Below are 25,708 nucleotides of genomic sequence, written 5' to 3'. Positions count from 1 at the left end.
TGCAAATAATATCACTTCAATCTCATTTAAACATATCCAAATCTATCCAAGTGAGCTTATAAACATAAAAAAGAAATTTATGAAGTAAAGAGAATATCATGCAAGTAATATCACTTCAATCTCGTTTAAACATATTCAAATGTATCTAAGCGAACTTATAAACAGAACAAAGAAATTTATGAAACAAAAAGAATATCATGCAAGTAATATCACTTCAATTGCATTTAAATATATTCAAATCTATCTAACTAAGCTTACAAACAAAATAAAGAAATTTATGAAACAAAGACAATATCATGCACGCGTATGGGATTTCAATCTCATTTAAATATATTCAAATCTATCCAAGTGAGCTTATAAAGAGAACAAAAAAAATTTATGAAACAAAGATGATATCATACAAATAATATCACTTCAATCCCATTTAAATATATTCAAATCTATTCAAATGAGCTTATAAACAGAACAAAAAAATTTATGAAACAAAGAGAATATCATGCAAGTAATATCACTTCAATCTCATTTAAACATATTTAAATTTATCCAAGTGAGCTTATAAACAGAACAAAGAAATTTATGAAATAAAGATAATATCATTCACAGGTATGAGATTTCAATATCATTTAAACATATTCAAATCTATCTAAGTGAACTTATAAACAGAACAAAGAAATTTATGAAACAAAGACAATATCATGGAAGTAATATCACTTCAATCTCATTTAAACATATTCAAATTTATCCAAGTGAACTTATAAATAGAATAAAGAAATTTATGAAACAAAGACAATATCATGGAAGTAATATCACTTCAATCTCATTTAAACATATTCAAATCTATCCAAGTGAGCTTACAAACAAAACAAAGAAATTTATGAAACAAAGACAATATCATGCAAATAATATCACTTCAATCTCATTTAAACATATTCAAATCTATCCAAGTGAGCTTACAAATAGAACAAAGAAATTTATGAAACAAAGGCAATATCATGCACGGGTATGGGATTTCAATCTCATTTAAACAAATTCAAATTTATCCAAGTGAGCTTATAAATAGAACAAAGAAATTTATGAAACAAAGACAATTTCATGCAAATAATATCACTTCAATCTCATTTAAACATATTCAAATCTATCTAAGTGAGCTTATAAATAGAACAAAGAAATTTATCAAACAAAGAGAATATTATGCAAGTAATATCACTTCAATCTCATTCAAACATATTTAAATCTATCCAAGTGAGCTTATAAACAGAACAAAGAAATTTATTAAACAAAGAGAATATCATGTAAGTAATATCACTTTAATCTCATTTGAACATATTCAAATCTATCCAAGTGAGCTTATAAACAGAACAAAGAAATTTATGAAACAAAGAGAATATCATGCAAGTAATATCACTTCAATCCCATTTAAATATATTCAAATCTATCCAAGTCAGCTTACAAACAGAACAAAGAAATTTATGAAACAAAGACAACATCATGCATGAGTATGGGATTTCAATCTCATTTAAACATATTCAAATTTATCCAAGTGAACTTATAAATAGAACGAAAAAAATTTATGAAACAAAGATAATATTATGCAAATAATATCACTTCAATCTCATTTAAACATATTCAAATATATCTAAGTGAGCTTATAAACAGAACAAAGAAATTTATCAAACAAAGAGAATATCATGCAAGTAATATCACTTCAATCTCATTCAAACATATTCAAATCTATCCAAGTGAGCTTATAAACAGAACAATGAAATTTATGAAACAAAGACAATATCATGCACGGGTATGGGATTTCAATCTCATTTAAACATATTCAAATCTATCCAAGTGAGCTTATAAACAGAACAAAGAAATTTATGAAACAAAGAAAATATCATGCAAGTAATATCACTTCAATCCCATTTAAATATAATCAAATCTATCCAAGTTAGCTTACAAACAGAACAAAGAAATTTATGAAACAAAGACAACAACATGCACGAATATGGGATTTCAATCTCATTTAAACATATTCAAATCTATCCAAGTGAGCTTATAAATAGAACGAAAAATTTTTATAAAACAAAGATAATATTACTTCAATCTCATTTAAATATATTCAAATCTATCCAAGTGAATTTATAAACAAAACAAAGAAATTTATCAAACAAAGAGAATATCATGCAAGTAATATCACTTCAATCTCATTCAAACATATTCAAATCTATCCAAGTGAGCTTAAATAATGAAATTTATGAAACAAAGACAATATCATGCACGGGTATGGGATTTCAATCTCATTTAAACACATTTAAATCTATCCAAGTGAGCTTATAAATAAAACAATCCAACCATAACCAAATTAACCTAGGAATTACCAAACCAAAGATAAGAAAAAATAAAACTCAACTTTGGTTGGCAGTTTGAACTGTATTCATTCTCAATTCTGCATAATTAGAAACCTATAGATGAAACAATGGAAGAACAAATTCATTCACCAAAATAAATAAATAAATATCATGCAAATAAATAAAATCTTTCGCCACATATCAAAGGGGGAGCTTACCTAGCTTGAGTGGGTTCTCTAGCCAATTGCCCAATGCACAAATCCAAAATCTAAAAGTTGGGGTTTTAGAGTTAGGGTTAGGTTAGGGTTTCGGGAGTTATGTTAGGCTTAGGGTTAGGGTTTCAATGATTTTGAGGAGGAACTAGATTTATAGAAGAAACAATGTCTCTTCTCATTAAGGAAGGAGAACAGACATTCGTAACACAAATTGAGGAAGGAAAAAATCTGACAAAACTTGTAAAATCGAAAACTCTAGGGAGAACCCAAACTTGCGAAAGAGAAAAATGAAAAGGAACTTGCGAAATTGACAAATTCAAAGGAGAACCCAGACTTGCGAAAGAGAAAAATGAGGAGGAACTTGCAAAATTGAGAAATCCAAAGGAGAACCCAGACTTGCAAAATGAAACCGAGGAACTGAAATCTTGGATCTGCAAAAGAGAAGATGTTCGCGAAATGGAAAAAAAAAAATGGGGGATGAAGCACCATTCCAACTCAAAGGAAGTAAGCAAGTAAATCTTCGTGAGGTTCAAAGGGTTAAGGTTAATTGAGAATATCAGAGGAAAAATGAGAAGGAAGGGTAGATGGAGAAGATGAGGGGAGGCGAAATGGGTGAAGTGTTTGGGCAGAAGTGGAGTTGTGAGCACTGTTTCAAATACCGTACCATACCGGTCGGTATGGCCTATATATACCGTACCAGCCACTGGTCCGGTATAGATATTATACCTGTTTCGTATAAGCCCAAATATAGGTTGTACCGGCTTATATTTCGACCTGTACCAGCCTACGTACCAGCCCATACAGGCCGGTATTTTGACCTTTACTTGTTTTTTTTTTTTCCTCAAACTGTAAGCTCATTTTTTTACCCTTAATTTAGATCAGACTATTTATAATTTAGATATATATGTATTTATGTATAATTTATGCATATATAGACTATTATTTTAGAATATAATTTATATATAATTTATTCATATATCAACTATCCCGAAATCATGCACGAGACAATATTGGTATCGAAATATTTCATTCCAGTTCCTTAACCTATACAACATCCGATACGATATTCAAAATTCTGGTTGTGAACATTTCTCTTCATAATCGTGTTAATATACCATTCCAAATACGCACTGTTTCATTAATCGACTAAGCCTCAAATTGAAGTGTGAGGCTTTCAACATTTTCATGAAGAGCAATGTTACATGCAGTCGTAGAATTGCAAACGCCGTGCAATCGCTTTGAAAAAAAGTAGGGTCCACGATTAAAAAGTTAGTTTTTTTTTTCATGTGGGTTCCATATTAATTCATTTTTTTTAAAGTGACTGCACGCCGCTTGCTCAACCACGACTGCAAATATCATTTCTTTTTCATGAAACGGTTCGTTTCATTAATGCACGTTGGACCACGACTACGCCGCCGCTCCCCAAAGCGACTGTAAATGGCATTTTCCTTTCCCTCCATATCTTCCGGTATGAAGATGAAATTCTGTCGGCCACCATTGCCATATTCCACCAGCGCAGTATATCTACCCCGGAGCATTGGAGCATTTCTGGGCAAGATAACTTCTGTTACCGTCCCGAGAGGTTGCAAAGAACTCCATTTTAACCCCGGTCAAACATGCCCCAAGGGCTATAATGAACCAGTTCACCGTGGGCATCTCCAGGACTAGTGCTTTTGTAACCTTCCAACTCTCTCGGTTATGCGAATCCATCGGCTACCTTCCTCAAGAATCAGTTTCAAGACAACCATAATAATCTCGTAGTTAAACGCCAGAGATAATCATCAACGAGAGTGTACGGAGAGAAAAAAAACCCCCTTAACTATGGTACGAGAGTTTACTGACATCTTTTTGTCATTTTTCTCTTTTGCTTTCCATACTCATCTATATATGGGTCTATGGCTGCCACCTTCAAGGCCAGCACTTTGCATAAATCATCGCTGTCTGTGTATTCAATCATAGGCTTTTCAATAGTTCCAAATACTGTTTTTCTGTACTAGAGCTTTTTTCCAAAGCTCTACAGAAAAAAAGCTCTATTACTCGCAGTTATCCCAAACAGGCACTTAATCTCCACCTTATGTCTTTGTTCCCTAGGTTTCTGTTTGTAAACATAATGATTTTACAAGTATTTTTTCGCACATCACCTGTTTGTTGAAGTGCCTCTTGTAAGCAGTTTCCCTTCCATGTTCTTGATGTGCACAGAAACACTACTATATCATTATGCAGATCTGCTTTTCCGTTCGTTGTTATGTGCTTAGATCATGCTTTGAAGTATTGAGTCTTGATGTTTTTCTTTTTTCAAGGTATGCAAATTCTACTCTATGAGAATTGAAGTACTCTGCCGGTAGAAAGAACAATGCGGCTTGTGGGGTTGCCAAGCGTTTACAAAGCAAACTTGCTGAAATGTGCCATACGACCAAGTGCGAACCTTACTCAGATTATTTCGTCGTTTTTTATCAATATAGGTAACTTCTCATTTTTGGCTTCACAGCTATCTTCAAGGTGTGCAAAAGCCATTACCTACCAAAGTGCTTCATACAGTTGCATAGAGTTCATCTTGTGTATTGTCTATTGCAGAAAATTGAGTTGAAAATGATAGTTTTGCACGTAAGGATCCCTTTTTAAGATTTGAGACGTAAAACTGTTTCATCTATACGAACTTCTCTTGTTGCATATTTGGAGTTTTATCTTTTGGAAAACTGCTTTGATTTATTATGCATGTATACATACGAATCTTGAAGTTAGTCTCCTCAGGTTATTGGGACAATACTCTTTTAAGTTGAACTGGTTTGTTATGTTATGTTAGCTCCCATGCTCTCATTTCAAATTTACTCCTCATTCTGGCAAATGGTCTGGCTATCATGCCAGTAAATGTTGTGGGAAGAAGATGCAGGTATGATTTCTATATATTTCTGTCACCCCTCCCTCTTTATGCCAACATGAATGGTTAAGTTGAGTTGAATCATTTGATGTGGCTATAATTCCCGGCATTGATTGCTAGATGACGTTCTTGTTGAATGGGCTACAACACATGCCACACAAACCTATGGGATTCTAGAATTTATATATTTATCAGTCGATACTAAATTTCATGAACCAGTACAATTAAAACAATAATAATAGTAAAAAAAGGGCATCCTTAAGTTTAAGTTATTGAGCTTATTGCATGAGAATGTAGACTGTCATGACCAAATTAGGACATTCATAACTCGTAACAGGTGAATCTTCTAAAACATCGCAACCTTTCAGAGATTATTCTTCTGCTACAGCAGTTAATGATGACTCTAATAAGGGTGCTGGAAAGATGACATTGGCAATGAACCTAGCATGTGTTGTTGAAGAATCTTCTTGTGTTGATAAGAGAAAACCCAAGAGTCGAATGGAGCTTAAGCGGCATTGTGAACTCCGCATAAAGAAGAGGGTGAAGGAGCAATACATGGATGGGAAATTTCAAGATCTGATGACAAAAGTGATTGCCAATCCAGACACTCTTCAGGATGCTTACAATTGTATAAGGCTAAATTCAAATGTAGATATATCAAGCAATAATGATAGATTCGATTTTTCATCCATGGCTGAAGAGCTTTGTAGTGGGAGTTTTGATGTCAAGGTCAATACCTTCTCTATCTCTACGAAGGGTGCAAATAAAGAAACCCTTGTTCTTCCCACTGTAAGGTTGAAGATTGTCCAGGAAGCCATCAGAATTATTCTCGAAGTTATCTACAAGCCCTACTTTTCTAAGATTTCTCATGGCTGTCGAAGTGGGAGGGGACACTCATCAGCACTGAAGTACATCCGTAAAGAGATCTCTAATCCTGATTGGTGGTTTACAGTACACATAAATAAAAAACTGGATACTTGCGTCCTTGCTAAGCTTGTATCTATAATGGAGGGCAAGATACAAGATCCCAGCTTGTATGCTATCATTCATAGCATGTTTGATGCCCAAGTACTCAATTTGGAATTTGGGGGTTTTCCAAAAGGCCACGGATTGCCGCAAGAGGGAGTGTTGACTGCTATACTAATAAATATATATCTTGACCTTTTTGACCGTGAATTTTACAGATTGTCAATGAAATATGAAGCTTTGGATCCCTCTTTTCATACCGATCATGATGGCTCCTATTCCATGCTGCGTGGTTGGTTTAGGAGACAGCTGAAAGACAATGATCTTAACTGCAAAAGTGAAAATAACGTTGGTATAAGAGTTCATTCTTGTCGCTTCATGGATGAGATATTTTTTGCAATCTCTGGTTCTGAAGAAGTTGCTCTTAGTTTTAAGTCTGAGATTCTAAACTACTTGCGGAATTCTTTGCACTTGGACATTGACAATCAAACAGAGGTATCGCCATGTGAGGGACCTCAGGAGATACGGTTTCTGGGATATTTGGTTAGAAGAAGTATAAAAGAAAGTCCTGCTGTAAAAGCAGTTCACAAGTTAAAAGAAAAGGTTGAGTTGTTTGCTCTACAAAAACAAGAGGCATGGAATGCTGGGACCATAAGAATTGGGAAGAAATGGCTGGGCCATGGTTTGAAGAAGGTTAAAGAGTCTGAAATCAAGCATTTAGCTGATAGTAATTCTGTTTTGAGCCAAATTTCCCATCTCCGTAAGGCTGGGATGGAAACTGATCATTGGTACAAGCACCTACTAAAGATATGGATGCAAGATGTTAAAGCCAAAGCTGCAAAGAGTGAGGAAATTATCCTTTCTAAGTATGTTGCAGAACCATCCCTTCCCCAAGAACTGAAGGACTCCTTTTATGAATTTCAGAGGTGCGCAGAAGAATATGTTTCTGCTGAGACAGCTTCTATCCTTGCTCTTATGCCGAATTATAGCTTCTCATGTGACCCTGAAACAACCACTGAAATTATTGCTCCTGTTAATGCCATAAAGAAGAGGCTTTTACGATATGGACTAGCCACAAATGAAGGGTACCCCCGTACAACTACTCTGCTTATTTTACAAGATGACATCCAAATAATTGACTGGTTTTCTGGTGTTGTCCGCCGTTGGCTTAGATGGTGGAGTGAGTGTGATAATGTTAATGAAGTAAAGCTCTTAATTTCTGATCAACTTAGGAAATCTTGCATTCGTACATTAGCAGCCAAGTACCGGATGCATGAAAATGAGATAGAAAAACGGTTTGATTTAGAATTGAGCAGGATTCCGTCTACCCAAGAAGGCGAGCAGGAGATGGCATATGAGAAATCAAATAACCAAGCTTTTGATAATGATGAGGCTTTAATGTATGGGATATCTTATAGTGGCTTGTGTTTACTTTCTCTAGCAAGAATGGTGACTGAGTCACGGCCCTGCAATTGTTTTGTCATGGGGTGCCCTTCTCCAGCACCAAGTGTTTATACTCTTCATGTGATGGAGAGGCAGAAGTTCCCAGGCTGGAAGACAGGGTTCTCAAGTTGTATTCATCCTAGCTTGAATAGAAGGCGGATTGGGTTGTGTAAACAACATTTAAAAGACTTATATCTCGGTAATATATCACTTCAGTCCATCGATTTCGGTGCCTGGAAGTGAAAACTCAGTGAATTCAAAGAATTGTGCAGCTGCAGTATATCTGGACTGTTGACCACTCATTGATGTAGAAACCATAAAAGAGGATTCGAGGTGCCAAGGACTCTGTTGGTGTACCAGTTTCCAATTGTCGGCAGGGGAAGATCAAATGTTTGGTATGCTACCGGAAGAAAATGTGGAAAACTTCCAAATCTAAGTCACCTTCTCAGGTAACTATTTGGATCATACTCTTTTAGAAGCATAAAAAATGATATGGTTTCCGGTAAGATTTTTTAAGTAGTTTCCAGTAAGATTTTTGTTTAGAATTTTGTTAGCATTAATGATTTCCTGTTATTCTCAGTTTTGAAGATTTGCATATAATGTGAAGTATAATATTCTTTGCATGGCTAAAAATTTTATAGGCATGTTAACATATTGGCAATGCAAAGCAAATGAAAGCATGATATTCATGTGAAACCCATCAATCGCATACGCGCTTGATATTCTTATGACTCCTCACTACCACTCTTTTTGGAATCAAGTTTCAGAGCAGATGGCACACATTTTTGCTCCATTATCTATTTGGGATGGGCTAACAAAGCACAAGCGAGAACAAGGCAATCCTGCCAAGCCCGGTGTTAATGACTTTGAGCTTTTCAAGAGTACATGCAAACTTTTGGATGGGTATCACAGGGAGGGCAATGCCAAGAGGATAAGTTCCTATTGTCATGTTTGTTCTTTCCCATGCAAAATTAAAGAAACGAGTGTCCAAGTTGAAGTGCAGTGGAAGTATGTATGAGCAGAAGCTACGACCATGACCTTTGTATGGTGAGGGATAACTTTATTGTCTATCTTTAGCTCAACAAGGAACGGGGTGAGCAAGACACCTCTACCGTTGTCTGGAGCACAATCATACATACAAGGAATACAGTGTGGAAAATAATCTAACTTGTGATATTGTCTCTCTCCATATAGAGGATATCAAAAGCAATTGTCTTTGATTTATCTGTAATGCTTCGAGTGTATAACTATAGTTAGTACTACTATTTGTAAATGCTTCTTGAGAAGGATAAAATTATTTTATGATATTGGTCCGTAGAAGGAAATACTTAATTTTCAAAGAAATTGAATGATGTAAATTAGAATGATTCGAAGTGAGGCCAAAATGTCCAATACCTAATTTTCTTCTGCTCTCTTTTAGTTCGATGTTTTCAGAAGACTGTGTTTGGCACAAAAACTATATTTATTACCTCACTGGAAACTTATCCAAAAATAAAATGATTTACAAGTATTTAACTGTGGGTAATAAATTCACATTTTTTAAAAACATTTTCTCAATAAATATGAGTCTCAGATAGAGAGAAAAAAAACATCCTATCCCACGCACTGGTTACCGTTAACCACACCATGAAAATACCAAGTAATCACGGGTGAGCTTAGAATCGTACAAAAAGTAGATGGAAGTTATTAGAGAGAGAGAGAGAGAGAGACAGATGGAAACATTAATAAATTGCTCTCGGGTCGTTCCCAAAATCACCTCTGTATCGAGACCCAAATTCACAAACACCCAATCCCTTGTTTCTCTAGTCTCCAGAAGGGCCTCTCGAGCAGTAATAGTAGCGGCAGTAGCAGTATCTGCATTTTCCTCCATGTCTTACGACAAGGAGCTCGCGGCTGCCAAGAAAGCTGCCTCTCTCGCTGCTCGACTCTGCCAGGCATCTCTTCCCCCACACTCTCTCGCTTTTCTTAAATTTGGTGATAGGCATACAATGTTTCGTGTTATCTAGCTTGGTTGATGTGTGTGTTTTTGTCTGCGTTCGGAAAACAGTCACTTGAAGATATGGAATCGCGAACTATATTTTTTGTACTTATGTGTATGTTGTAATTTGACTGCTGGAAATAATTTATCTTCTTGACGCTGAAACTAAAATTGTTATGCCCAGACATTGCATCGAGTCTTACAACTCCTATAGTTTTCTCAGCCGTGAGTTTTACAACTCTTTTATATATTTTCTCCCTTTGGTAATTGGCATATTGCTTGTGTATTTCTTGGGGTACGGAAATATAAACTCATCTTCATATAAAATTTTTTCATGCATGACTACATGGCATTTTTTTGGGTAAGTAACTCCTTTTTTAAGCAAAGTTATATTTCACTCCCTAAATTTGCCAGACGCATCACGTATGTGGTTTGTTGGCAAGAAACTTTTAAATGCACAACAAAGAGAAGAGAAAATTGATCTTTAATTTGACGCTGTGAACTTTATTTGACACTGTGCAGCTTAACATTATCGGGCTTGTTGCTTACTTTCTATTTGTATCAAGTGTAAAGTTCTTCCCCCAGTTATATAGGAGTGTGGGATAGAACTGTAAAATGAGCACATCGGATATATCCCTATCATGCTTGCCTATTTTGGTCTGGTTTGGTGGCAATTCTTTACCTTTTTAGTATATGCCTTGTCAGTTGACGCCACAAATGGGTTTTCTGCTGTTTTATTTTAAAAGTTTGTAAATACAATATATTTGTTACAGTAGGGTGATTCCTTTGGGTGCTTTTATTTCCTCCAGAAGGTACAAAAGGCACTTCTGCAATCAGATGTCCAAGCAAAATCAGATAAAAGTCCTGTCACAGTGGCCGATTATGGTTTGTTACCAAACTCTCCTCTTTGTGCATTGCATTTATCTGATGTTTTCTTCTTTGGATTCCTTACAGATGAATCTTAATTGAAAATGGCGGCACACATTTTTTTTTTCAGTCACATACTTTTGCCTGCAAATTGGCTTATCTCATGGGCGTAATAGTGACAAACAGTAGAGTGATCTCTTATCATAATTGCTTTAATTTTCTGAACATTTCTTCATGTCATTGATCATGTACTCCTAACTCAGATGACCATGTTGACTTAATAACTGTGAGGTAAGCTTGTGCATGAGCTTAGTGGTGATTATGTTTTGATATTGCTATATATTTTCAGGGGTTATCTTATAAGCAAGTTCCCTTTTCTTTGCCTGAGGTTTTGACTGGATCTATCTGCTTACCCTGTAATTAATTAAATTCTAATCGTTTTGTTCCAAAGCAAAGATATCCATGGGGCAGTTTGAGTTGTGCTGAATCTATACCACCCATGAATTGTCTATGAACTGAAAAAGTTATATCCGTACCTAAAGCACTAGTTCTTCTGTTGGATTCACATTAACTCCATCTGATTCTTCCCTGTTTGAGTAGTAAAGTAGGTACTCAAATCCTAGTTCAAGATGAGATAACTACAATGTTATCCACGGTCATATTTCTAAATTAGTAGACTGTCTATGTAATTTTCTTTTTGTGTGGATGTGGCATGCACTTGTGGTTCAAAGTTTCAGTTTCGAGCATTTTTCTATTAAAGGCTATGTTAAAAGGCATTCATATTATAGATTATTCCAGTGCTTGTTATACCAATTTCAGCATTTAGAATTGATATTTACTGGAACTGACTGCCATTCTGTTTTTTTGCTTAACCGTGATTCCCAGGTTCACAAGCTCTTGTTAGTTTTGTGCTGGAAAGGGAACTTCCATCTGACTCATTCTCCTTAGTAGCTGAGGAGGCGAGTGTGTATGCTTTTGCTTAATTCCCAGAGACATGCAGATGATGTCTTCTTTTCTTCCCTTGAACTGTAAATCAAGTTAAACAAGTTTTTTAATATTTCTAGGATTCGGGAGATCTTTGCAAGGCAAGTGGCCAGGAAACTCTACAGCGCATTACAAAACTTGTGAACGATACTATTGTCAATGATGGATCATTTAGTGTTCCTACATTAACCATGGAAGACGTGCTCAGGGCCATCGACAGTGGCAAATCTGATGGTGGTTCTCATGGTCGGCACTGGGTTTTGGATCCAATTGATGGTACTAAAGGGTAAGCTTCATAACTTAGAATTTGCCTAGTACCTGGGCTTAAAGAATCAGGTCTCTCAAATATCTTGTAGTTGCCATATGCATTTAGTTAAATGTGTATATAAATCTTTCTGGATTCTTGTGACAGTAACAGCGCAGAGACAATAACTAGCAAAATAGTTGAGTTTCATGGTTTAAAGTTTGCAAAAATTATTTCAAAATTTCATTTTAGAAAGGGTCTTTGCACTCATGGATTAATATGTTGATAGCGGTCGGGGAAGTGTTTTTTTTTTTATTATTTTTTTTATATATAATATTTTTACTTATCAAAAGGAAAAAAAAAAATGTTGATAGCTCTTGAATTGGATGTTTCTTGTCTACATGCATGTTGACATGAAACTATTACTGTATGCGTATAAAGCTGATACTAGAATGGGAAACCCATGATTTATTGCATCTTATTTTCTGCTTTAGGACTTTTTTGATTTTCTGCTTGATGACATGTCACTGAAACTAATATGACATGCATTCACTTAAACTAATAAATCCCTTATAGATGCTACCAAATTCTGTCAAATTCGTCTCTATCCATTCCCATTTGGCCCATTGGAATAAGAAGGCTACCGAAGATGGTGAGTTGGTGTTCTAATTCCTCAAGCGGACATACCCTTCTTATTTGCATCACCCTTCATAGTGATTCCAATTGCTTGTAACTTTTGGTGTTACTTGGAACTTAAGTGATGTATGGAAATACTTGATATGATTAATATTAAGAAAAATTTAAACATGGTGACGTCATGGTAAATCTCTTTTGATGAAACCTCCCTTTTCCACTTCTGTTATAAATTTGCTGAAAAGAAAACGATAGAAATTTTCATTGCTTACTTTCTACCTCCTGTTTCCTGATTTATTATTATTATTATTATTATTATTTTTATTTTTATTTTTTATCATTGATTCACTTACTGAGTGCTCCTTAAATTTCGATGCACTTATGAGTGAACCATGATGAAATAGCTTATACTTTGTGAGATGGCATAATAGATTTGTAAGGGGAGACCAATATGCAATTGCGCTGGCGTTGCTAGATGAAGGGAAAGTAGTATTGGGCGTTCTGGCTTGTCCAAATCTTCCTTTAGCATCCATTGGTAGTAATAGACTGCACTCCTCACATGATGAAGTTGGTTGCCTTTTCTTTTCCAAAGTTGGTGCAGGAACATATATGCAGTCACTGGATGGTTCTTCACCAATAAAGGTTCGTGGATATAGGAAAGTAATATCAGTGTATGCTTTATGTTTATAGGTATTCCGCTCTTAAAATCATTTTTGTTTTATTGCCCTTTAGGTGAATGTCAGTACTACTGACAATTCAGAGGAAGCTTCGTTCTTTGAATCCTTTGAAGCAGCACACTCCTCGCATGACTTGTCTAGCTCCATTGCAAAAGTACCGTGTTATATTTTCCTCTTATCAATAATATTTTCTCTTCTGTTCCTTCAAATTTCCTGTCCTAAATATCGATTCATGAACAGAAACTTGGAGTCAAAGCACCACCAGTTAGAATTGATAGCCAGGCTAAGTATGGGGCACTGTCCAGAGGAGATGGAGCCATATATCTGCGATTTCCTCGTAAAGGATACCGTGAGAAAATCTGGGATCATGCTGCTGGGTGCATTGTTGTGACTGGTAATGAAAAATCTTTCTATTCTTCTTCTTCGTCTCTCCACTTAAAGCAGGCTAGCGATGGCAACAGGCCTGCCTTCCTCTTTGTTATTTTTTTTTTTGTGTTTTGGTGCAGCGATGGCAACAGGCCTTTCTCTTTGTTATTTTTTTTTTTGTGTTTTGGTGCATCTCTCTCTCTCTCTCTCTCTCTCTCTCGCGATAAGTTAGTGCAGGTCTCTCTTCTCTGGATAACCTGCCCTTGTTGGGATGGCTATGGTTGGGTATTAATGGAGATCAGGTTGCATTTGGTATTGCCATTGTGGATTGATGGGTGTGCATGGTGCGAACTGAAAATTAACGTGTTGATTGCAAAGGATTAGGTAGTTCAGGGATATAACAAATAGCCTCCTAGGTCCAGGTCTTGGGTTGTCTAGTGCCAGCGCATGGGTTGAAGTCTTAAGAGTGGCCTTTCATGCTGAGCACTGTACCTTAGCCATTCCTTTCAAGATCCCACTTAAATGGGATCTTCAAATTTGGAGATCCTACTCCCTTTTTGTTTCCTCACCAATTGGGAGACAAGAAAAGCCTCTGAAGTGTGGTCCTTCCATGCATCAAATACATGACTAAATTATGAAATTCTTATTATATTAGGATGTTCTAAAATGATTGCAGAATATGCTCCTATTCTAGGGCATATATCTACTGGACTTGTGAGTGCTATACAGTACATTGTAAGTGCTTTGCAATGCTACAAGAAATACATTTTTTTATAATTATTATTTTTTGATTGGTACTGAGAGTACAAGAACAATGTTCTGACTAATCCTAGGGGTGCACAAGCCCTCGGCAAGAAGTTTCGCAAGTGCACCTCGGGTAATTAAAGGAGAAAATTCTCCAATCCAATGACCCCTAGAGATTGTTTGCATACATTGGGATTTGAACCTTAGACTTGGGGGAGCATACCCCCAAGCTTAAGGACTTTACCACTTGAGCCAACCCCTAGTGACAGTAGAGTGTATTATGAGATCATTACATGCTCAATGATCGTGTATTTTGACTTGCATAGATGGACTAGGTATAGTACAAATGTTTAGGTTGGAGAATTAAGCATGGTTAATGGATGTAAGATCAAATCGCTAATATGCTTATATGATGGTAAATCCCATTAGTTTCATCACATGTTTAGGTTCTAGAAAGGATCATACTTATATACCGATCCAAAAAAGAAGAAGAAAGAAACATAGTTATGTGTCAGGGTAGCTTGCAAAACTAAAGTGCGTGGATGCACTTTCTAATTACTTAGGTTTTGACGAAATTTACGTAATTTTCCCCAAAAAAAACTCTTTTTTTTTTGGTTTTCCTGACAAGAAAGCATTAGGCATTATAGGATTCCCTGAATAAGATGAGGGTCTCCTTGATAGTTGTGGTGATGCTAGTTGATTAAATTTTGCATTTAGTACCCGTTTTTCTGACATATCTTCAAGTGAATTTTGCAGAAGCTGGGGGTGTGGTGGCAGATGCTGCAGGGAACCCTCTGGATTTTTCCAAAGGGAAATACCTTGATCTTGACACAGGCATACTTGCTACCAATCAGAAATTGATGCCATTACTCTTGAAGGCAGTTAGAGAATCCCTGGAGGATACACCTTCATCTTTGTGATTACTTTTGACCACATATGATTCGGTTATCTCCTATGCTGATTTTTTTAACTAATAAATCTTCTATGCCTTTATCCTATCAAATGTAAAAATTCTACGATTTGATGTAATCGAGTATTTGATCAGATCCTCGATGAGTTCGAGAATGCTTAGATCCAGCTACAAGAATCTAAGACTCCTATATCATATGTTTTTCATACTTTTCCAATAAAGGAGTGATGCTCGGCTCGTAACCCTTTGTGAAAAACCATTAATTAGTTCTAAAATGATTACACTGCATTCTCTTCGAGTTTTGCTATATATAGTTATTTTTGTATTTTTGCGTACCTTTTATGTGCTCCATTGATATAATTAGTTAAAATAATTATTTTATATTAAAAACAAAGTGACACAGCCAATTACATTAGTTGAGTGTGCAAAGAGTAAACAAAAGTGACTGCACATAGAATTTTTGATAATATAATGAGCTTCGAACAAGCAACATTAGTGGTGACATGAACTTTATTTTTCTAATATAATGATGGAGAACTTAATATTCTGGACCTATGATAAAGAGATTTGAAACTGGAAAAGAAAAAAAGACTTTAATTTTTGAAAAAATGTAGTTTAATATTCAAGTATCACTCTCTAGTCAGTAGCAGATGGAGTGAGTACTCATTTAGCTTGAAGTGTTTTCTCTGCCAAATCCTTCAGAACAACCTTTAACTGAGACGCAAAGCTTGGTGCGAGGTATTTCTAATTGCGACGTACTAGATGTCATGTAATTTGAATGATCATAAACTTATTTGCTTGATCATATGTCTGCCCACGCCACAGCGGTGAACTGGCCACTGTTCCTCTGTTGCCCTTGCAACCCACTTCACACAAATCCAATACACTGGAACAAAATTAGAGACTAATTCTTTTGTAGTTATATATTATTATGAAAATAAAACTATTTGCAAACCCTTACTAACATACCAAACACTCAACTGATATGAAGAACATACCAAACACTCAACTGATATGAAAGCAGAGCCTACTACTTTAGTAAAAAGCTTCGATCTTTTCTTTTAATTGTAATGAACTCCACAATAAGTAATGTGTTACAAACTAATTTGTAAATAGTAGAACTCTATTAGTTGGAACAGAGTTTGTTCTTCTATTTCGGTCGGGTGGTTGGGAGTTCGTAATCTTAAGATTTTCAATAAGGCGTTAGTTGGAACAAAGTTTGTTCTTCTATTTCGATAGGGTGGTTGGGAGTTCGTAATCTTAGGATAAAATCTTGACGCTGGATAATTTGAAGAAACAAGGCATTATAGTTATGGAGTGGTGCTTCATGTGCAAAAAAAGTGAAAAATCCGTAGATCATCTTCCCTTGTATTGTGAAGTGGCAAGGGCTTTGTGGAATGACATCTTCCGTAGAATCGGCTTGGCTTGGGTGATGCTGTTGAGAGTGGTTGACCTTCTCGCATGCTAAAACGGGCTTCATAGTTGTTCTCAAGTGGGTGTGCGGCTTGGAAGATGACTCCTTTGTATCTTATGTGGTGCATTTGGGTGGAAAGGAATCAGCGGTGTTTTAATGACAAAGAGCAGTCTCTCGAACAAATCTGGAATTTTTTTGTACACTCTTCGTTGGTTTGGTTTTCAGCATTAGTGAATTGCGGATAATCCATTCATGATTTTCTAATGTCGTTTTTTAGTATCCTAGAATGTACGTAGGTGTTTTTTTTTATATACTTTCTATGTGCATGAGTTTTGCCTATACATTCATCTCTAATAAAATCTCTTATTACTCTTAAAAAAAAATAATAGAACTCTATTAAATAGATTGAACACAATGCGTGCATGAGTTCTCATCTTTGGAGAAGCAAGTAATCACAATAGAGAAAGTATAGCTTGGAGAGGGTCAATTGCATATTACACTTAAGGTTGGGGAACTGTATGCGTGGGATCTGCTTTCAATTACTAGGGCTGAAATAATCATTAATACAAGATCCTATGCCATATAAATGCATAATCATCCAAGTCTAGGAAGGAACATCTGAAGGGTAGTCCTGTGGGTGTCTCTTGATCGTCTCTTTCAGCAATTTCTCCTGCTCCTGGAGATTGGATGGGGGAACATCATATACATCTGTGAAAATGTCTGCCACTGGAGGTTTCTCAAGTTTCTCTGCAACTTGAATTGCATGCAGTAGCTGTACTAAAGTATAATCAGTCAAGAACTTTCTTTTTGATCAATAAATTATTATTCTAAAACTTTCAAAATGTAATACCATTTGGATGCGACTCTTAAAATCTGTGACCAGGATGCTCATGAATCAAAGACTCTATGGTGCAGAACTTTATTATACACGTTATGTTGATGTTTCTTTGGAAGATATGCCAATTTTACCTGCGTCCTCACACTGCTCCTAAACTCTGACTCGGCTTCACCACTCCACCAACGTTTGCTTTCAATCCATTTTCTAAATCTAGTTACAGGGTCTCGTGCTGATTTCCACCATTCAATCTCATCGATTGGACGATACTTGGTGGAATCATCAGATGTGGAGTGGTGTCCCACTCTATATGTTAGAGCCTACCAATGAAAACGATTAAACCAAAAATATATATCAGACCTAAAATCTACTGTGAAAGCATCTGGGGCTCAACATGATGCCTTTCAAAGACGAGAGTCACAAACCAATCCTTACTTTACCTCAATTAAGATTGGTCTGTGTTCACATATTGCCATCTCACGTGCAGCAAGAACTGCACTATAAATGGCAAGTGCATCATTACCATCTACTCGGATACTTCGGACTCCATAGGCCTGGCCTCTGACAACTGCACCATCACCTGGTGGTAAATAGAAGTGGAAAATTTGTCAAGATAACAAGAAACTCTTGGTAATGATAATTTTCAAAATAGAACAATTCGAAAGAAAAAAGAATACTTCGAAACTGATCTGAAGTGGGGGTACTGATAGCCCATCCGTTGTTCCGACAGATAAATATAACTGGGGCCTCCATGACCGCCGCAAAATTCAAAGCAGCATGGAAATCTCCCTAACATTAATTGATGTGTTAGAAACTAAACAACCAAAGCGACACCCCATTGAAATAGAGGAGGCTATAGAAATGCTAATGGAAATAAAATATTTCCTTAGGTCTTCCATAGCCATTGGATGCTTTTGTCTGTTGTCTAACTCCTAAAGAGTCATTCCAAAAATGTTGTTTACCAGAATCAAAACATTTCAAATATCTTGTTATCCTAGTGATTCAAACAATAAGCAGATTTTTACCTCACTTGTGCCGCCGTCACCAAAATACGTGACTGCACATGCTTCTTTTCTATCCATCTTCAGAGAATATGCAGCACCAACAGCATGTGGAATTTGTGTGCTGTAAAAAAGTAGGCAACATTTGTGGCATGACTATGATGATTTTTGCTGTGAAATCTCTGCAAAACAACTCTTACATAGACAAGGTTCATATCTTACGCAATTGTTGATGATACAGTAAAGTAGTTGTGCTTGTTAGATCCATAATGGATAGGCATCTGCCTGCCTTTCCCATAATCAAATTTGTTTCCGAAACACTGGTTTGCAAATTCTTGTAGGGTGAAGCCACGCCATAGTAGCACTCCTGGTTCTCTGTACTGCATAGCATATCATTAAAACGTTCTTCTCAACTCATTTTCAATATTGCTATGTCAAATTACAAGCATTATGAGAACTCAAAAGGATGGAGACGGTAATGAATGTGTTTGTGCATACTGCTTGGAGGAATTGTAAGGGAAGTACTTATCAGGATGTGAGTGCTTGTAACCTGAGGGAAGACATGGTCATCAATAGAAAGTGCTGCAGCAGTTGCAATATTGATGGCCTCTTCTCCAATTGTTGTCAGATAAAACGAAATTCTTCCTTGCCTTTGTGCTTCATAAAATATTGTGTCCATGGTTTGAAGGGTAACCATGTCAGTGTACATTTTTACAGCAAGTTCCTTGCTGACCTAATTAAATCGGTCAACCATAGGTCATAAAGATCCTTGTGTGTCAAATATATACATTCAGGAAAACAAAAAGAAAACTCCATCTTTTGGGAAATTCAGAGAGGGAAGGGAGAGCGGAGAGCCCAAGTCGAAGTACCTGTACAAAATTGTTGCCAATAATCAGCTGACCTTCTCCATCAAGGACACGATAACAGCGTGTCCGCTCCTCTGGGGATTCAGGTATAAACCTCATTTCAGGAGTGAAACTGACCTTTCCTCCTGGAAAATCCAAGACCTGTTATTCAAGATAGCTTCAGTGAGTACAAAAAAAAGCACACCTGCATAACAATATGATTTGATATCCTGTTTAAACGTCCAAGGGCTCATTTGGGAGCAATTAAGATAAATCCAATTACGATTACACAACATTTTGAATAGATTGATCTTTCACATAAACAGTAGAGTGATAAGTCATCTTCACCTCACATCCTTCCCGGAACACTAAAAAGTCATAGTTATTATGCACACCAGAACATGACTTGAAGAACTTATATCACATCCCGGGACATCATCATCACATAAATTAACTTTTTTTCCCAAAACACATTTGTAATATTTTCAAGTGTTGATCTTCCTGGTAGCCCCGCCCCTAGCTCTAGAAAACATCTAAACTTCACTATAACTAGAGTGATTCCTTCAGTCAATTCAAGTACGCACCTAATACACCTAATTACACATAATTTTAGACTAAAAATTTTATATTAAATCTGCTTGAGAATGTTTATAGAATAGCCCATTAAATGAATGTAGATCCACTATAGAAGCTGAGCCCCCAGGACCTTAATGGGACAGCAAGATTCAATGCCGGTTTGTGAGTTCAATTTAACATTGTGTTAGCCAGCGATCTGTTCAGCAACCAAAATGCATGCCTGATAAACATCTAAAACTCAGGCCTTATCTACTCAACTAGAAACATCGAATTTATTCAATTTACAATATCATATCACGAGAGTTCAAATTACGCTAATTTAATATATAATAAAAACCATAATTAAGGATCAATAATTAGTCCGGTCAATATGTGCTTGTTAAGAGTTTCAAGAGGCATGAGACACAACTAAATTGCCGAGTCCATACAAAAACAACACGAGAACGATGCAATGAAATAAAGTTCCGAGTTTCTTTTTTTCTAAATTAATATACGTTCCATTGTAAGCTTACTAATATACCTTGTTATCATCAACATCATTTCGAGAAATCAATTGTTTTTCGGCTTTTGTCCATTTGAAACGGCGAGAAGATAAAACGATTGCTTTGACAATCCAATCTCCATCCGAGCTTCCCAGATTTTGAGCAGTTTGTGCTGGAACTGGAAATTCATGATGACGGGATAAAGTAGAAGCCCAAGGACTCGGATTGATTGTACCCAACAAACCCATCTTGGATTTGAGAAGGTTGATAAGGTTCAGTGATTTTCTCATGCAGAGAGCCATGATAGGAAAGACTCCACAATACGAAGAAGAGACCGAAATGGATATGCAGAGACGCGAGTGCTCTGTTGTCGGTTAATGCCAATCCTAATAGAGCTCCTTCGGTTTCTTTGATAACGTCTACTCGTTGCTGACAGGATAAGTTCCTTCTTTAATAATGAAAGTAATGTTTTTTTAAAAAGAAAAATAAAAAACACAACTTAAGGTCAAAGAGAAAAATATTTTATAAAAATAAATTTATAAATTTACGTATATTATATTTATTATAAAATAAATATAATTTTATTACATTTAAATATACTAATTTATGAGTTTGATTATTTTATAAGATGATGAAGTAAACATATTCCATATGTTTAGGTTTTATGTCTTGAATAATTAAATTACCAATATTTAAACATTTTATCCAAAATTATTAAAAAGTTATATATGCAATATTTACTTCGCCTGTTAATAATTTCCGATTCCTAATAATTTGTGCTATATCCTTTCAAAGGAGCAATACACACATATATATATATATATATATATATATATGTATGTATGTATGTATGTATTTATACCATTGTGCTATACTTACGTACGTATAGGTAATTAAATTTTTATTCCTAGATGAGTCTACAATTAGGAATTGTAAAAGGGTTATAATTTATATTCCTCCATAAATCATTTCCATATTTATCATAGCAAACAACTTATTTAGCAAAGTATATGAAGGCATTATCTGGAAATATATATATATATATATATATATATCTATATTTAATTAACTAAATATTTAAAACCAGAAGTGTTAAACCTGAATTGGATCATACCCTCCAGTAGTTTAGGAAAAGGAAAATGATACTTATACAATTATTTTTATAATTTTGTTTCAAATTATGGGCATTTTTATAATATAACTTATAAAAGTAATACCGTTTTATAGAAATATCCTCAATTTAAAGCATAATTGTATCAAATATTGTACCTCATTTAGGATTTTCTATATGCTTTTTCTCGTTTTATGTTGCGGGGCAAATCTACTGATAACTAATACAAATATATAGATAATATATTAAAGTAAACGCACAAATTAATATATGTGGCTTCATGAGATTTATTAGATTTATTTTATAATAAAAATAATTTTACATTTTAACGTATTACATTAAGCCACGTTAGTATGTGAGTTTATTTTTATATAATCTCTTTATAGCTAAAATATTTTCCAATCTAAAAAGGGCGGGGTTGCTTGCGTGTCTTGTGAGAAGCCACAAGCTCTACTTAATATACATATAAACAAAAATTCTATGTGGAGTTACTTTTACATACCCTTTTCTATACTTTATTGATGTGATTGGTTGTATATTAAAAAAAATTGATCCAACTAATCATATCAATGGAGTGCATATAGAGTATATAAAAATAATTATATGTAGCATTACTAATAAATCATGGCAAGAATTTTAATACTAATGGAATGATGAATGAATCAGCATTGCGGCGTAGCACTATCAAATTCAATAATGTAATAACGAGTATGGCCAAAAGGAGAATCATGTGACCATAATATATTGGGGGAGGATGGGTATTTGGCCGTTCAAAGGTCAGAACAATGACTATTCAAACATTGTCTTATCTTTTAGATGCGTGGATAATCAACCCCATGTGAGAAAGGGATTGTTCAACAAACATGGTAGAATCCAGACACCATTCAGTGAAAAGTTATTGCCAGAGCTAGCTTGGCAATACAAAGAACCCCTACATGTCAAAACCAGAAAAATAAGGACAACATACATGGCTGTACGTGCTGAGAAAAGTACAATTTATATGTGTATACACACACACACACACACATATATATATATATGTATGTATATGCAGATAGGGATGATGCCAAACAATTTATAGCAATCTAAAGCTCAGAAAACAATAATAATAAATTAAGTTCATTGATATCTGCTTTTTATAAAGTAAATCGACTTGTACTAATGATACAGTACAATATAGCGTCATTGGAGTGGTTACACTAATCCCTTTAAATATAACAAGTTGAGCAGGCTGATTAGTCCGAGAGAGACGGAAGAAAAAGACTTCAATTGTATTTAGAATGTATAATCTGAACCTTGTTACTAAAACTCCTTATGAAAAACTGATTTCATCAAGATCATCATCTATAGTTGACAGATACATTTCATCTAGGCTTGAGAGCTCTGTTCCATTATCGTCATCGTCGCTGCAGCAGAAACATTCAGCAAAATTGCCCTTCCTCTCATGAACTCGGCATAAAACCCATTTGGTACGGTCCTATTGTGACCAAAAAGAGGGATGAATAGAAGGTGCGAAATATCAAATATGAGAAATATCAGTAGAATGGAATAGTTAAAAGAGTTTACTCAGTAGTACTTTTCGCTTTACTCTTCTGTTGTTGAATGCACCACTCACCCCATAGTTGCAAAGGTGATATTCTTGCATTATCCAAGCAGTTTCATAACCTTCTGGAGCTTGACCAATGTAAAAAACAAGATGTTTCTTGATTCCCACTTTCTTTCCAGCACTTGTCAGTACAGGTTCATCATTATCTAAATCCATCCAATACCCTTTCTTTGTGAATCGATTTTCAGTCACCTTGCTGAAGAAGTAGAAGGTACTTCCACTTGATAATGTCTTGCCTGCATATATAAACGGTAGAAACATGTTAATAGATTACATGACACCTGAAACTTTGAGCAGAAAATATATACGAACATGATATAAATTTTGAATATAAACATGCCATTGATGAAGTCCCAAGGATCATGCAGACAAAGATCAAGATCAGGAATTATGTTGGGATGGCAAGGCAAGAGTGAGGCCTTGCGATAGAGAAAGTGAAGGACGAGTTCTTCATCGGTTGGGCAGAATCGAAAACCAGGAGGAAGGTTGACACTGTCATCTCCCATCTTCTAAGTATAAAGCAAGTCCAAAGAGAATAATGTCTTGGCAATTGAGAGTCGAAATCCTTGGTCAAGTATCTTATATAGCCTTTTGGGGAAGGTGAGAGAGAGAGAGAGAGAGAGAGAGAGAGAGAGAGAGAGCTTGATTTCTGTTCAAGAATTGAATTGAGTTAGGTGAATAAGGGCGGGCGCATACTGTATGTATAGTGATCACCAGCTAAATTAACTGGTCTTTTAACTAAACATAAAAGGATAAGGATTAACATCATCCGTCCACATGAAGCAATTTTAGGTTAAAAAGAAAAAGAATTGTTTGAAAATACATTTTATGTGCATGTCATGATTGAGTTGTGATATTTATATATACATATGAGACAAGCGCTTATTCAAAACTTTAATGCAGTACTCTTGGCAGAATGGTGAGCAATACTGCATGAGAAACACTGTTGAGGGCAATATTGCTATCCCAACGACAAAGGAAAAGTTTTCAGACAAGAAAAAAATGACAAGAAAAAAAAAAAAAAACCTATAGCCAAAAAAGTATATCAATGATGTTAACCTGAGGACAGCATGACATAGCCCTAGTTACTTCACTGCTATTGCAAATTAGTAGCATCTGTCTCCATACAGATTGGTTAGTACTCAAATTAACATTTCTCCATTAATACCTCTGCTGTCACGGTATACCTCTGCCGTCACGGTATACCTCTGCCGACACACTAATAATGAGATGCCGACTTAAGCTGGCTAAACTCTTCTTGGTTTTGACAGCGACGAGATATATTAATATGGGAAGGCATTTCCTTTTCCCCACAAATTCATATCTAGTGTCAGCATACAATCAAGAGAATGAAAGATATAATTATATATGTTGTCATGTATCGTACCCTCTGCTGCTGACTTATTTTTTTTGAAATTCTTGGAATTTATGATTGCTAAGTTGACATTAATGAATGATGATCTATGTAAACTGTTTCTACTTGTATATATATATATATCTTCTTGCGAAGAGCCACTTAGTCCACACATATTTGTTGACAAACAATTAAGGTTTTTGTCGTTTAAATCCAAATCAATAACAGGTCATGATATCATATAATGAGTTTTCAGTTATTGATGTTTGGTTTTATATTTGCAGTACTTTTTGGCAATTCCTACTGTCAAAATATGGGGCACTTGGATTGTAGTTGAATCAGCATGATCTTTTAAACATCCTGTAAATGGGTTGATGCTAGTGAGTTCATAAGTACCGGCCAGATGGTACCATCGGAGTTCCGAAAATTCATATTACTTGTTAATGAGTTCGTCAATGGGGCCGGTGCACTGTAAGATCAGAACTATATATATATATACATAGAGAGAGAGAGAGAGAGAGAGAGAGAGAGAGAGAGAGAGAGAGTGAGAGTTTTGGAGCCACTTAAATTGAAAAACCTCACTTCCTCAACAAAAATCTTGTGCATTCCTTTCTTATTTATTACATGATTCAGCTTAATTATGTCTTACAGAAAGGCTAGCACTAGTAGTACTGGCAGTCCTTAAAGGACCCCATGGGACACGCATCCTCGTCATGCCTTGTTATGAGGTTGATTATGAGTCATTTTCTTCCATCTACCCCCGGCCCTTCAATGTACGTACCTTTGTTTTCTTCTTATATTTTTAAGACAAACATGAGCTAGCAAACCAACTCGATCGACAAACACAGACCCATGCTTATGCAGTTAGCCATGGCTTAATATATCTTTATCACAAAACCATCATTACAATTTGCTAAAAGTTGGAATTTTATGTTCCCTCTATGCAGTTGGCAGGTCACCTTTAAGCATGGCTCATGATTTTCTCCTGTGAGAAAAAGGTGGGTATGGCTTATAACGTAGCATGGAACTCCATGTTTATCCCCCAAGCTAATCATGACTATCTGATGTTGGAAATCCATGATGCATAGAATTTTAATGATATCTGAGTTCATACTAGCTACAGATCATGTTAAAGCTACTTCATTTCTCTGCAACTTTCTTTTCCCATTTCAAGCTTTGGTTTGTATAAGATATGCATGATTTCTTTCTCCCAACCTACTCCATATCCTTTTTCTTCATG

The 25,708-nt window shown here is 35.6% G+C and overlaps 4 protein-coding genes across 14 annotated transcripts; 2 read left to right on the top strand and 2 right to left on the bottom strand.

Annotated features, from left to right (window-relative positions):
- The first annotated feature begins 3,943 nt into the window (after positions 1-3,943).
- Positions 3,944-9,218, top strand: LOC122303378 (nuclear intron maturase 4, mitochondrial). 6 transcript variants are annotated; one of them, XM_043115147.1, is made up of 4 exons: positions 3,944-4,378; positions 4,855-5,016; positions 5,801-8,290; positions 8,603-9,218. In XM_043115147.1, the coding sequence occupies exons 2-3, from the start codon at positions 4,955-4,957 to the stop codon at positions 8,082-8,084; spliced, it is 2,346 nt and encodes a 781-aa protein (XP_042971081.1). In that variant the 5' UTR covers positions 3,944-4,378; positions 4,855-4,954; the 3' UTR covers positions 8,085-8,290; positions 8,603-9,218. The 6 variants fall into 6 exon arrangements, with proteins under 6 accessions (XP_042971081.1, XP_042971079.1, XP_042971077.1 ...); XM_043115145.1 differs by having other exon boundaries at positions 5,770-8,290; positions 8,609-9,218; XM_043115143.1 differs by having other exon boundaries at positions 5,770-8,290.
- A 250-nt stretch (positions 9,219-9,468) lies between these two features.
- Positions 9,469-15,486, top strand: LOC122303379 (SAL1 phosphatase-like). The gene is made up of 8 exons (XM_043115149.1): positions 9,469-9,775; positions 10,629-10,704; positions 11,572-11,645; positions 11,751-11,956; positions 12,979-13,189; positions 13,280-13,378; positions 13,465-13,618; positions 15,091-15,486. Exons 1-8 carry the CDS (start codon positions 9,518-9,520, stop codon positions 15,252-15,254), a joined length of 1,242 nt encoding a protein of 413 aa, XP_042971083.1. The 5' UTR covers positions 9,469-9,517; the 3' UTR covers positions 15,255-15,486.
- Positions 15,487-17,059: 1,573 nt separating this feature from the next.
- Positions 17,060-20,823, bottom strand: LOC122303377 (2-oxoisovalerate dehydrogenase subunit alpha 2, mitochondrial-like). Of its 4 annotated transcripts, none has more exons than XM_043115139.1 (9): positions 20,436-20,822; positions 19,364-19,501; positions 19,045-19,227; positions 18,717-18,874; positions 18,519-18,618; positions 18,171-18,282; positions 17,934-18,073; positions 17,628-17,813; positions 17,060-17,435 (listed from the first exon to the last, which is right to left on the bottom strand). In XM_043115139.1, exons 1-9 carry the CDS (start codon positions 20,697-20,699, stop codon positions 17,316-17,318), a joined length of 1,401 nt encoding a protein of 466 aa, XP_042971073.1. In that variant the 5' UTR covers positions 20,700-20,822; the 3' UTR covers positions 17,060-17,315. The 4 variants fall into 4 exon arrangements, with proteins under 4 accessions (XP_042971073.1, XP_042971072.1, XP_042971075.1 ...); XM_043115138.1 differs by having other exon boundaries at positions 17,060-17,430; positions 20,436-20,821; XM_043115140.1 differs by having other exon boundaries at positions 17,289-17,430; positions 17,509-17,813; positions 20,436-20,823.
- Positions 20,824-22,611: 1,788 nt separating this feature from the next.
- LOC122305585 (NAC domain-containing protein 104-like) lies at positions 22,612-23,780 on the bottom strand. Of its 3 annotated transcripts, none has more exons than XM_043118179.1 (3): positions 23,455-23,780; positions 23,124-23,350; positions 22,612-22,985 (listed from the first exon to the last, which is right to left on the bottom strand). In XM_043118179.1, exons 1-3 carry the CDS (start codon positions 23,618-23,620, stop codon positions 22,821-22,823), a joined length of 558 nt encoding a protein of 185 aa, XP_042974113.1. In that variant the 5' UTR covers positions 23,621-23,780; the 3' UTR covers positions 22,612-22,820. The 3 variants fall into 3 exon arrangements, with proteins under 3 accessions (XP_042974113.1, XP_042974114.1, XP_042974111.1); XM_043118180.1 differs by having other exon boundaries at positions 23,075-23,350; positions 23,455-23,779; XM_043118177.1 differs by having other exon boundaries at positions 23,085-23,350; positions 23,455-23,775.
- Between the last annotated feature and the right edge of the window lie 1,928 nt (positions 23,781-25,708).

The sequence above is a fragment of the Carya illinoinensis genome, chromosome 3 (genome assembly GCF_018687715.1).
Source record: "Carya illinoinensis cultivar Pawnee chromosome 3, C.illinoinensisPawnee_v1, whole genome shotgun sequence".
NCBI lineage: Eukaryota > Viridiplantae > Streptophyta > Magnoliopsida > Fagales > Juglandaceae > Carya > Carya illinoinensis.
The sequence above is the reverse complement of the archived record's forward strand: the minus strand, read 5'-3'. Positions and strand labels throughout refer to the sequence as shown.

Coding starts and splice junctions, on each gene's coding strand:
- LOC122303379 (XM_043115149.1), top strand. CDS start 9,518: ATGGAAGTTATTAGAGAGAGAGAGAGAGAGAGACAGATGGAAACATTA. Junction 13,379..13,464: donor TGTCTAGCTCCATTGCAAAA/GTACCGTGTTAT, acceptor ATTCATGAACAG/AAACTTGGAGTCAAAGCACC. Junction 13,619..15,090: donor TGGGTGCATTGTTGTGACTG/GTAATGAAAAAT, acceptor TGAATTTTGCAG/AAGCTGGGGGTGTGGTGGCA.
- LOC122303377 (XM_043115138.1), bottom strand. CDS start 20,699: ATGGCTCTCTGCATGAGAAAATCACTGAACCTTATCAACCTTCTCAAA. Junction 18,283..18,518: donor GTGACGGCGGCACAAGTGAG/GTAAAAATCTGC, acceptor AATTAATGTTAG/GGAGATTTCCATGCTGCTTT. Junction 17,431..17,627: donor GGAGCAGTGTGAGGACGCAG/GTAAAATTGGCA, acceptor ACTTTAGTACAG/CTACTGCATGCAATTCAAGT.
- LOC122305585 (XM_043118177.1), bottom strand. CDS start 23,620: ATGGGAGATGACAGTGTCAACCTTCCTCCTGGTTTTCGATTCTGCCCA. Junction 23,351..23,454: donor TCCTTGGGACTTCATCAATG/GCATGTTTATAT, acceptor TTATATATGCAG/GCAAGACATTATCAAGTGGA. Junction 22,986..23,084: donor ACAGAAGAGTAAAGCGAAAA/GTACTACTGAGT, acceptor TGGTCACAATAG/GACCGTACCAAATGGGTTTT.
- LOC122303378 (XM_043115145.1), top strand. CDS start 4,908: ATGCGGCTTGTGGGGTTGCCAAGCGTTTACAAAGCAAACTTGCTGAAA. Junction 5,017..5,769: donor GTCGTTTTTTATCAATATAG/GTAACTTCTCAT, acceptor AACTCGTAACAG/GTGAATCTTCTAAAACATCG.